This window comes from Pteropus alecto, unplaced genomic scaffold, assembly GCF_000325575.1.
Source record: "Pteropus alecto unplaced genomic scaffold, ASM32557v1 scaffold338, whole genome shotgun sequence".
In the NCBI taxonomy this organism is placed as follows: domain Eukaryota; kingdom Metazoa; phylum Chordata; class Mammalia; order Chiroptera; family Pteropodidae; genus Pteropus; species Pteropus alecto.
Window position 1 is genome coordinate 3,296,748 of NW_006441995.1, and position 13,076 is coordinate 3,309,823.

A 13,076-nucleotide genomic window follows, 5' to 3' on the forward strand; every position below is an offset into this window, starting at 1 on the left:
TTCCCCAGACTCATTATAATATGAGAGAATGAGATTCCTCTGTTTTAAGGTAACAAGTTACTTGGGGAAGAACCAAGAATGGCTGAAAATGGAAATGTGATTACTATGGAACAGAAGTCCAGAGGTGTAGAGAGAGGACAACGTGAGACAATGGATCATAGGAAAATCTCACAGGCTATCAGGGTAACTGAAGATAAGAAAGAAGTCTTGTAGTTATGACTGTCCCTAAAGGTGACAAGAATGAGGATAATTAAGTTTTTTGGTTTCAAGTTTCCAAATGGAACTTTGTTTCTAAATCATCAATGTGAGGCACCATATTAATGGGAATCCTATTAATACAGATAAATACATGGCGTTTACTAAAGGCAAATTACATTATGACTCATTGGTCAAGTCTGTAGATTATTGGGAGCAGGGTTTAGGGTGGAAAAGAAAGAAAAAAAGGACAGACACACATGTATTTTTTAAAAATTAATAGGTCATTCAGACTCCCATTACCATCCCCATCTTCCAACCCAAACTGCTGTTATAAATGCTGAAGACAGATATAGATCAATGCCCCAGATGGTGATTCTCAACCATGTATCAAAAAGCCACATCACCTGCCTCAGGTGTTTCTGCCATTCTCCTCCACAAATCCCTTAAAATCTTCTAGAGATCAAAAGCTGTGAAAGTCAGGAAAGAATGAGGTTTAGGAGTATAAAAGGCCTGGTGACTACTAGCAATCGACAGGTTTAGCCTTAAAGAGAAGGACAACAATACATTTCTCTCAGACAAGAGCTAATATTGAATGAAAAGTACAGGCAAGGTCAGGAGTGAAGCAAAAAGAAAATGACAAATTTCATACCCCCAAGCTTCACATTCCTCAGAACAACAGGAGGCTAGTCATCTGCTCCAAGTAAAGGGAAAAGAAATAGACCTGAGACATGAAAAGAATTAAAAAGTTATGAAATAATCACTGTGGAGAAAAGGAAAAGCAACAAGAAGAGATGAGTAAAGACACCAAACAGTATCAAGGGTCCACTGAGGTTAAAAAGCATGAATCTGTTACCAAGGCCATTAGTACAGTTTTATATTTTCTTCAAAATGGTCTGGAGACCACAAGAGCATAGTCAATTACAGTACAGGAAAAGTGCTATAAGAGGGCGAACAAAGAATGCCATGATGTCAAAGAAGAAACACTTGAGGCTCGGTGGAGGCTATAAATTTTGAAAAATAAAAATTAGCCAGGCTTTAAAAAAAAAAAAAAGGGTGAGTCTGATAACATCTGCAACACACTTTCTGCCTTGGAAAATTAACGCTCTGTGTTGATTCGGGTACTTAAATAGTATGAGTTCATTGTTTCTCTAAAGCTATTTGAACATTAAATTGAAACTTCTTATAAAGAAGACTTTCTTGAATCTGCAGTTAGATGCACAAGATGCCAACATCTTAACCTTTACGTTTTTCACAAGGATAAAAAAATCATATTGGTAAATCATATGGGTTTCACGTTAAACTCATAAAACAACAAACTGATTTTATGCAGAATTACAGTTAATAAATGCCATGAAAATTCTAAACAATGACGTATTATTCTAAATTCTTTTGCTGGTACATTATGCCTATAGTAGGCGCTCAATTGCAGTTGACTGCTTGACATTTTACCCAGCAGCAAGCCAGAGAATGCTTGTCTTCACTGTGTCGGAGGATACAGCACCCAAGGCAAGAAACCACTGAATTTACATGATCTTCAGAAAATCAAAACAGAGACCTTCTGGGTACAGGGATGTATGCAGAGGTGAGGAATTCAAGAAACTATTTCTCCGAAAATGTTTCTCTGAGGGAAACCAGTATTAGCAACTTCTCTTCGTTTTCAACAATAAAAAACTGCGAACTATGCCAGGGGTCCCCTGGCCACAGATTCATACCGCCAAAGGCCTGTTAGGACCCAAGCAGCACAGCAGGAGATGAGCCACGGGAGCAAGCTTCATCTGTATTTGCAGCCTCTCCCCAACGCTAACATCGCCTCCTCAGCTCCACCTCAGATCATCAGACATTAAATTCTCCCTGGTTCTAAAAAATGTTGGGGACCGCTGAACTAAACGAAGTTCAGAAAAGCAGGCTTGACCCTCACCCTGGAGTTCACGAGCCCCGCCCTCATCCGCAGAGACCGTCTACAGCGAGGTGGAAATCTAGCTCTGTTCCGCTCCTCTCATTGCTGAGGGAAGGTCGAAGCCCCAAGAACAGTCTAGAAATCTCTGAAGCCACCCAGGGCATCACTGCAAGGGAGGGCCCACCCCTGGACTTGCTAGTATCTAAAAACCAACCTGAGTGTCCTGGCTTTGCCACAGCCCCATTAAGTTTCACCTCCAACTTATGAAGTTCTTTTCTCCCCTAACCACAAGACCTACTCACCTCCTTTTCCTGCTTTTCCTCCGGTTTCCACCACGAATCGGGTAGCCCCTGTTACCTGATGACCACTACCCTGGCCCGGTGTTTACATCCCGCTTGCCCTTTGAACACCGGAAGCGGAAATCATCATGCCTGACCTCGGACCGGCCTACCTTCGGTGCCTGGTCTCCCAAGATATGCAGTTGGATGACCTGGAGCGTCAGAAAGTTCCAGAGAAAAGGTGAGAGAAGAGGCGACACTCAGAGGCTTTCTTATCCGCCGATTCCTTCCCCTGGACCACAAATCCCAAAAGCCACTGCGGCCACCCCTACCCCGTTACCCTCTGGGAGTTGTAGTCCTGGCCACTCGGGCAAGGCGCTCCCTCTAGCTGCAAGAGTGCGCGGGTGCGCGCAGCGAGGCAGTGCGGGGAACTGCGCCCGCGCAGGCTGAGGTGCGCTCCAAGAGACGCGGGTCCCGCCAAACTACGGGTCCCAGCAGGTAAAGCCGGCCAGGCGTGGGGAAAATGATTTGCGGGAATTTCAGAACACTAAGATGTGACTCTGCCCTAAAGCACTTTCCACCCTAGCTGATGAGGCCGGCCACACACAGAGGACAGAGAGAAAACTCATTGAAAAAGGGCTTGGGGGTCAGATCAGAGAGGGCGGTGGCTGAACTGTGGGCTTCCCAGTCAGAAAATACAAGTAAGTTGCCTGAAAAAACTGTGGTTCGTGGCTTGAAAACAAGTGAGGAAAAGTAACACAGGGAAGTGTTTAGGAAATTGAAAAATTAAAGTTGTTAATTTATCATTGTAGCTATCTTGTGCAAAAGCGGGGCCATTTTTGTGGACCAGGCGCTGGCTCGCTCTCTCAGCACTATAACATTTCAAACTGGATAATTCTTTGTTGGGGAAAGAAGGGCTATCCTGTGCACTGTAGGATGTTTGGCAACATCTCTGGTCTCTACCCACTAAATGCCATTAGCATCCACTACAACCACTGCCAGTTGTGACCACCAAAAATGTCTTCAGACATTGCCAAATGTTCCTGGAAGAAAAATCGTTCCACCACCCCTATCCCCTTAACCACTGATTCTCCAAAGATGATCCTCAGACCCCCAAGGGTCGCTGAGACCCTTTGAAAGTCAGAACTATTTTAACACTAATTTGAAGACATCATTTGCCTTTTTCGCAACGTTGACATTTGCACTGATAGTGGAAAAGCAATAGTGGGTAAAACTGCTGGCACTTCGGCAGGAATCAAGGCAATATAAACTCTACTAGTCACTGTATTGTTCACCACCACACACTCCAAGTAGGAAAAAAAAATGCAATCACTCAAGAATGTCCTTGATAAAGCAGTAAAAATTTTATTAAAATGACCATTCTGTATGACAAAATGGGAGTAGTACTAAGTACTTCTGCTATATACTGAGGTATGATGTCTCAAGTGAAAGCACTTGTTAGATCGCATCATGAACTAAAGTAGGTACTTTCTTTGTGGAATACAACTTGTACTTAGAACGACTGACAGACCAGCTGGTTATTCAGGCTTGAGTATTAGACAGGTCTGTTCTTAAAAAGGAACAAAGGGAGCCTGTTACCTCAAGTAAGCAACTGATAGTGTTGCCAATGATAAAATTCAATGATTAAAGTAGAAATTGTCATTTAGGAAAATATATTTGCCATAATGATCTTGACAGCTTCCCAATACTTCCATACTTTTGAGGATATTAGTTGTAACATCAGATATGATTTTTATTTGTTGTTGGATTAAATGTATCAACATATTAAGAGCTGCATACGCAAACCAGTATTTTCAAAATAATCAGTGCATGATTGTGGTAGCCAGTCTCCAAGATGGCCTCCTATGATCCCTACTCCTGACATTCAGTCTTGTGTAGTTCTCTTCCCACACTGTACCAGGTTGTTCTGTGTTGCTTACAAAAGACACTAAGATGGTGGCAATATTTCTTAAACTGAGTAGAGGTTTACATGGCCATGTTCACTACAAACCTATAACTGAATATTTGAGCCAAATCTATGGTTTGTGCATTTTTCTATATATACCTACAAAGTCTTTAAAATATATATCCCTAACAAGACATTTAGAGCAAGATTTGTGCCTTATGGTCATATTTGTAGTACTTGATTCATAGTAACCAGCTGAGGGGATAGTTTGCAGAATAATTAAATGGTGCTTGAAGGGTCTTTTCTAAATCTCTCAAATCATCTTAATCCACTCCTCTGATAAAGGCTACTTTAGTTGACATTTATTGACATTCACAATAAATAGAACAGTTCAGTCCTGATTTTCAAACAAGATAATTTCTTGTACAATTGTGTACTGTCAGGTTAAATACCTAAAATAATTTATAAGTTCCCTAAAAGAACAACTCTATGTGCTGTTCATAATAGTCTTTTAGTATTGTTTTGTGACACTTAGCAAGCTATTTTAAAGATATAGAATGCCAGTAATCTAGCACAAACCCTGCCTAACAATGCCACATTGCATACAAGATATACTATTTGAATTCTAACACTAGTGGAATTCTAACCAAATCCAATGTTAGCAGCCAGTGATACAAGGTAGCTGCTTTGGCTTTTATCATATATATATTAATATTGTTTAGGTGGTTGATTTTTAAGATGAAATAAAAACTAGTTTGAGACAAAAATCACAATATTTGAGTGTTAAATTTGTTCAGGCACTATATTTTATATTTAGGCACATTATTTAACCCATTTCCCATTTAGAAAAAAAGTGCAGCTCGCTGCCAATGTTAATTTAATTTTACATAAACAATGCTCTTTGAGGCTGAAGCAAATCTGACTGGTTTTCAATGTGAAAATAAAATATAAAAACTGTTCTTGGAGTTATTTCTAAACAGAATTTGTCTCTAATCCTAATGTAACAGAAATGTATATGATGATCAGTATGGTAAAGTTCAAAGCATAGAGCAACACAAAGTGGAACATCTAGGATTTAACATTTTCAGCGATCACGAATTACTATATTTTGTAAATGCAAATACCACTACTAAAAACAGAATGCTATAAATAGAATGATGTCATTTGTTTCCAAAGATTATCGATACTAAAATCATAATGAGAGCAAGATATTTTGTGGCAAAATTTAGAGGTAAGGTTAGGACTGTAATCTGTGAGTTATCTCGGGGTAAATGCTGCAGCCGCTGCCGCCACCGAGTATTCTCTGGGCAATCGAGAAATGGATTAAAAAGGTGCACAGATGGTCAACTATAAACAATTGTTTGGTTGTTTTTTTTTTTTCATTTAGTTTCCCCAGTGGTTAAAAAAGTTAAGCACATTGTAACAGATGAAAAATGATGTTATTCTTTATTACTCATTTACTATATCCATGTATTTTAACTTTTATAAATATACTCCATTCAAAACAAACATAAACATGTCTCAGAATAGTGTACCACAAAGATTGATTTCGACCCTACTACCAATTTACCAGTTATGTTGTGTGTGGAATTTCATTCATTTGGTCAGGAGAACTCACAAAGAAAATGAGATTTCTGTTGTAAATGGGGGAGATAGGGAAAAGATTTAAACACATTTTTCTTTCATTTCAAAGGTGCCAGTCAGAGCATAGATGCATGGAGTTCCACATCTAGCCACAGTCCACAAAGCATTAATTCAGTGTGAATGGTATCACTACAAGGTCAAAAGGGTGGAGGTGAGGGTATGAGATTTTTGTATAAAATCATTTAAAACTCTGAAAAACTACAAAGCATCGCAAGAGAAAATATAATCAAAGTAAAAGCAATGGAGTTTATTTCAGTGAAATTATTTTAAATTAGATATGATATATTAAGCTCCCATATCCCCCAACCTGGTAGAAAAGTTCCTCTCAGTGAGAAATCATTTATTTTCATGGCAAAATTTTTACATATCAGTAAAATCTGTTATATTTAAAACTATGTATACAGTACATTTCTGGCAAAAACCTTATACATCTTTCAGTTGTCAAGACAAAGTAAAAATATGGTTGCATAAAAACACAAAAAATATAAATTGCTGAAAAAATAAAAAAAGATTAAAAATCATTTGTATTGACTCCCTTACATCTTCAATTAGTAAGAATTTGCAAACTACAATGAATTTTTGAAAATTCTGATGCAACCTTGACATACTCAACCAAAAGTTGTCATTTCAAATATCCCAGCTTAAAAAAGAATTTACTGCAATAGTCTGTGCATTTATTATACTATTTGTACAAGTGCAATATTTAAATATCTTCAAAATAAAACTCAGTAACTAAAAGGAATCACAATAACTTAAAAAGAAGCAGTTTACAAAATTAACAATTTTTAGAAGGTCCTATTTAATTGGTTCTTTTTGTTCCCCCCATCCCCACAACAGCTTATAGAGACATTATAAGTCTTAGTTCTATATACAAATTTTTAACTTTAAAAATACAGTCTCCTGTTCTTAACATCAGGAATAATGCTGCACTTAGAGAGCCTATGTAAAATAAACATCTTCAAAACAGAGGGCCACATACAAGTTATAAATACAGTTTTGAACTTATATTTAAATGGAACTCCTCTTACTTTATACAGCTTTCAGATTCTTAATTGAATAGAACAAGCCCTGGACAAAAAGAAGCCAAGATTTTTCTTTTGAATTCAGTGCATGTTTCTTGGGGTTCTGGAGCCAAATCTACAGCTATAGTAACTATGCAAGCTATCACGACATTTGAGTACATCATTACCTAATTATACAGGTGCACACTGTATTTGCCAAAAACAACCCTACATTAATAAAGTCTGAAAAGACAAAAAAGGATAGCTCTGTCGCAATGGAAAAATGATTAATACCAAAAAAATCAATTTCTTGAAGTTAAAATAATGTAAGGCAAATATGGGTAATACTTATTTTTTTAGCATATACAATACCAATTTTATCTGAGGTGACTTTAAATCTTCATTTACACGTATTATGTAATGCTATTACTAAGAGCAAGAAAACGAAAATATAAATCAAATCTTAGGAAGATTAAACATTTTTAGGAGGTTCCCATAATGCTACTTTTAAAAGTAATTAAAATCCAAAAACAATTGTGACTATTTACAAGAACTAACCAGTCTGTTCCGTATTTATCAAAATAATGTCATACCTGACTAAGGAAACATAACCAAATGCAATTTTAACTGGATCTGGTTTGAAATAACCAGCTATAAAAGAAACCTGGAGAACGACTGGGGAAAACTAAATACACATGATTAGATGACATTATGGAATTATTAATTTTATAATACGATTGTTTTTTCAGGAAAAATATTATTTTTAGGACATGCTTGAAGTGTTGAGCAGTGATGAGTATGTCTGCAACATCCAAACGGTTCAGATATATGTTTATACGTGTATAACTGTATATGCATATATAGATATAAAGCAAATATGGCAAAATGTTAACAAGTGTTGAATCCAACTGGTAGATACACATGTATATACCCTATAGCTTTCAATTTTTGTTTTTAAAAATGTTTGATAAAATTTGGGAGAAGAACTCATCTGAACTTTTAAAGTTTGTAAGAGATGTTCTTTCCGTGCACTGAATCGATTTAAAAGATACGTAATCGAATGACAAGAAGTGTCTGCATACATTCAATACTGACTGACATGATAAGGAGAGAAATTTGTGAGATTGGCAAAAACAACATGATTTATTTACAGTATATGTAACTCAGGTCTTGTGACAAAAAGAGCAATTTTATACAGAATGTATTGGGACAAATTGTTAAAATTAAAACTTAGTTCCTAGAGTATCTGAATTTATTAGTTCCGTGTGTTTTAGACTTAACCAAGCTAAAGGAAAAATTTTCATGTGTCTACTATTTTTGATGTGACCTATCATATACTATAGAATATTAAGAGGGAGATATGGAAGAGTCATCCAGACCGTCCCTACAGTTGGAAGACACTTGCTATTTAAGAAGTTAAGGAACCCAGAAAATAATTCATCTATAAAGTTCTCTGGGGGTTCTAGGCAAATATTTAATGAATAAATTTATGAAGCAAATATATAACACATCAACATGTAATAATATATGAAGGCCTTTATGGTAAATTAATATTCTACAAAGCCCTGTGTACACTAAATATAAAATAGCCAAAAACCAAGTGAGCCTGAGAGACCTATAATTCACTGTGTATATTATGTTATGCTATATACTTACTGAACAATGAACGACAAAATTCTCTTAATTCATTTTTGCACATTAGGCTTTTCACTATTAATCATGTTCCAATCCCTGTGCAAAATGCATTCCAGAAGGCCAAACCTCAGTTATAATTATGTATAACTTGATTATAAATGGAAGCATTTGGCTATGATTTATTATGCATGCTTATTGCTATCAAAGAAATAAGCAGTTTTAGGTTTACTGTGCAAGAATTTTAATTAGATTTGCACACATCTCAAAAAATTCTATTGTGTGACTTCCAGGTCTTGGAGTTAAGTCAATAGGAGAAGAGTCAAGTGAGGTCACAGATGAGGTAAGAGAAGCTTCTGAGGATTTTCCTTGAGCCTCAGCATCTGAATCGTTCCTTTGGCAAGATCGATAGTTACTAACCGATCCCGATCTCTGTGGTGTAGCAGTCCCTGATTTGGCTTCAGTAATTTCATCTGGGTAAAAAAAATTTCAACTAATTATAATCCATTACACACACCCCCCAAATTTTTAATAATATTTAATTTTCTTCTTTGAGCGTGATCACTGACCAGCTATTAAGAGCATGTCTATTTTGAATACCTTCTCAAATAGAGGCAAAGCATAGGTGTTAAATTACTCACTTTTATACACAGCATGTATTCTGATGGCTAATCAAGATTAGATATAGTATGTAGCTACAAATCAATTTTACATTCCAAAATTAAGAGCCCAATAAACTAATAATGTGGGGCTTAAGAAACATTCTCTAGCAATAAGAATTAATCTTTCTATATTAAAATTATAGAAATGCACTTAAAATTTGGAAGGAATCTTGGAAATCATTTCATCCAGCTCTTTGTTTTATCAATAAAACATAAACTCCCAAAAGTTAAGGGATTTGCAATAAGTAACAAGTGAACAGAAATGTAAATCTAGAACCCAAGTCTCCTCCCATCTCAGTGCTTTTCGCTCACCCACTTTCTCTTCAATATTTGATTTAAGATCTCATAAAAGAGCAACAGTGAACGAAATGAACAAAATCAGGGAAATGAAAAAAATCAAGGAAAAACTAAAGTTGGGAACACAATACAAAAGCAATAAATAGTCATTCCATTGCTAAACTCAGGTGCTAATAAACCTAAGGTTGAGAATCCGATCCAAATACAATGAGAAAAATAAAATCCATTCCATATCTCAGACTACATTTAGTATTTGTTAGCAGATAAATACCACTTGGTCATAAAGATAAGCAGACAAACAGTTTTGGCCAGCTTATCACAGGTCAAACCTGTATCTTTCTGATACTATGTAGATACTATCTATGAGTTTACAAAGATGACAAAAAAATTCATAGGCGAATCTTACCTAATAATGCCATACAATCTTATAGGAATAAAAATAGCAACATACCTCAACTCAATTGATTTGGGCAATGAAGAACTGTCATTAACGTTTACCAAATTAAAAGCTTTGTTTGTGAGAGAACCTTTATTTATAAAGCTATACCCTTTTATAATGATGGGCTAGAGAAAGAATATTTACTTGAATTATAAATTAAATGTGTTCCAACAGGTAAGGTAAATTAGGTTTAAGAGCATATGCACATGAGAAATCTGAATTCATGTAAATTTCAAACCATGTCGTGATTATTGCACCATTTATTATGTCTATTATAAGCTTACTCATTCATACACATACACACACACTCACACACATACACAATCTTGGCATATAAGATATTTTTCCCAACAAAAACAAAGGGTCTGCTTTCTAGAGTTAATTTACCTCAATTTAACCAATCTAAATAATTAAGAAGGAGCTATTCTGGCAAACTACACATAATGAGAGATATATTTTCTAAGTATACATTTTCATTTTGAAACTTTTAAAACAGTAAATGAATATTCTTCATAGTTAATGTTTCTTTAATAAAATGCAAAAAGATATTTTAAGATCTTACAGTACAATAGGGTCATTATTTTGATGACCACTTAAAATTTTAAATATTTCAGTGATTTAATCATCAGGTTGTCTATGATTATTTATGGTAGTCAGTAAATAGAAATGTACCTATAGTTACCTAGCTAAATAAACCTAGCAGTCTAGGTTTGAGGTTAGCAATGTCACCTTCAGCTAATTATGATAGTTATCTTGGACATAAAATACCCTTTACTGAAAGAGAATTAAATTGGAATCATGTTAACTCTCACACAAATTATAAAAGATGCATATCTCTGATTGTCTCTAGTGTCAGCCTAGGAGGAAAAGGCTGATTCAGAGGAGAAAAATAACAAGAAGTCCCTACAAAACATTTCTCTCTCAGTGCCCTGCAGGAACCCTTACTCAGCAAATAATTTCCTATCTCATTGAGCTACTAATCAAATCTATTTACAGTGCCGCATCACTCAATTCTAAAAGCTAGTGACTATACTCTAATCCTTAAATGAAAAAAAATTAAATATCAGATATAAAAATTATTTAATAAAAAAACTTAAAAGTCAGTATTTATTTCTAAGTAACACATTTTTATCTTACCAAAATGAACCACATCGAAAAACAGAAATGTGGCAGAAACTATCACTTTAGGATCAGACTGCATCTGGCTTTGAGGATTCTACAAGATAATCTTAAAAGGACAAGATACTTTTAAGATTACAAGAATAACAGATTCATAAATGTTGACATTGAAAAGGCAAAAAAATTTCACATTTTACATTATTTTGCTATTGAGTTTCTAGGAACAATTCAAGAAGCTTCAAAAGAATCAAAGACTAAAAGACCGAGTTAACAAAGTAACAAAGTCTAATATGTCATCTATGGTGTTTTATGATGTACATACCATCAATACTACGGAAATCCAATAAGTAGGTCCTACTATCCACTTGGTATAACTGTAGACTCATTTTGGAGTATGTACTTGTCACAGGATTCTTCCTTCGAACACGCAAATAATATGGGTTTACAACCTACCAAATTGGTATGGACAAAAAAAAAAACAAAAGTCAAAAGCAATTCTTCTATAAAGCATTTTATATACTACAAGTTTGCCAAATGTGTTAATAATCATAATGTCCTTTCTTTCCTACCTTCCATTCATAATCCAGTTGTTTAATTGCTCTACAAACTTCTGCCATGATATCATTTGGTCGACTTTGACTTCTGATTCCCAAATGCCATTTTGCTTTCCTTACACCTTGGTGTTTGGATTTCTGTGGATTTAATTCATCAAGGGTATGGCGTGCCCTTGGTGTTTCAGCAACCAGAAATGGTACTCTTTCAGGATGGGGCCGAGTCAAATGGTGATCATCAAGAAAAGAATCGGGTGGGCTTGTCGCCAAGTAAAAATCTTTGGCCTCATTCATTATTCTCCTGTTATCTATTATGAGGTGGTAAGCAACTGCTAAAGGGTCCTGGTGATTTCTGTTATAAAGGCAGCTGAGAACCTCCTCTTCTGAGCACTCAAATTTTTCACATACTTCTTTTAAGGCTTCATCATCAATCATGGTTGAACTATATGATGGATCCTCAGGAAAGAGATATTTTGGAAGATCCTGTTTGAACCATTCATGTTCCCTGAGGGAAAATGGCAGGGTAAGGAGGAGCAGTGATGAAAGTAACAGTTTGGGGAATTTAGGATATGAATTCACTTATATTTATATTCATACTGTATTATTAATTTTTAAGCTGAGATTTTCCTTTTCTTCCTCATATTTCATTGTGTATATTGGGAGAAATGCTCCAGCCTCTCTCTGATTTTAAGAGGGAGAAAGCATTGCTGTAGTAACAGGAAAAGAAATATCTATACTTTAGATTACATTTAAATTGGAAAAATATGTAAAACACAAGAAAAATCATCGCTCCTTTAGATATTTTAAAATATAAATTTTAGAAAATTATTTGTCAGATGGTAAAATCATGCCCTGACATTCAGTCTCTTTTTAAGCTAATCTACAGCATATGGAGCAAACGGAAAGGAATCAAGCTCTAAGTTCTACACGTAACCTTTCCTTATTCTTCATTATCCTAATGCTTTCTTGTTTATTATTTCTAGATCTACATCTAATTTTTTTTCCTTGTTTCTCCATATCAGAGAAATATCCTTGCTGTCTAGCTATTATAAAACCAAGAGAACTTTATAGTGGGAAAAAAAGGAAGGAAACAATGATGGTAGATGAAACAAAGTTTTCAGTGATTTTTTTTTTTAAGTCTTCATCAGAAATAGCACGCCCAAATCTGAAAAGTAGATTTTTCACCATCACTCTTCCTTATTTAAACTATTTGGTTGAACCATATGAAACTGGCAATACTGATGAATTTTTTACCTATAAAACAACAATGTAATATGTGATTCGATGTCTACTACTGCTACTACAAAAAATGTCATTGATTATATTAAAATTTTCTCATTTCTTTGAGATAAACAGAAAATAGATTAATTCATGAGATTAGAATTCAAATAGCAACACAAATTTACTACTAAAAAGTATTAATCCTAATGAGACTACATAAAAGACAAATAT

At 35.2% G+C, this 13,076-nt stretch overlaps 2 protein-coding genes across 6 annotated transcripts in view; both read right to left on the reverse strand.

The window, feature by feature from the left end:
* The window catches only part of TTC33 (tetratricopeptide repeat domain 33), a 36,212-nt gene extending 33,550 nt beyond the window's left edge, over positions 1-2,662 (reverse strand). The window contains exon 1 of one of the 3 annotated variants that reach the window (XM_015595329.2): positions 2,547-2,662. The gene's annotated coding sequence lies outside the window, so the exon portion shown is untranslated. Of the gene's footprint in view, positions 1-847; positions 926-2,397; positions 2,526-2,546 lie in introns of those variants that run through there. The other 2 variants (XM_006919507.3, XM_025052157.1) reach the window with 2 other exon arrangements.
* Positions 2,663-6,144: 3,482 nt separating this feature from the next.
* The window catches only part of PRKAA1 (protein kinase AMP-activated catalytic subunit alpha 1), a 28,624-nt gene continuing 21,692 nt past the window's right edge, over positions 6,145-13,076 (reverse strand). For all 3 annotated transcript variants that reach the window (XM_006919508.3, XM_015595326.2, XM_025052153.1), the window contains 3 exons: positions 11,643-12,129; positions 11,396-11,522; positions 6,145-9,029 (listed from right to left, as the gene is read on the reverse strand). In XM_006919508.3, the coding sequence (XP_006919570.1) occupies positions 8,785-9,029; positions 11,396-11,522; positions 11,643-12,129 (859 nt within the window). In that variant the 3' untranslated portion in view covers positions 6,145-8,784. The remainder of the gene's footprint in view (positions 9,030-11,395; positions 11,523-11,642; positions 12,130-13,076) is intronic.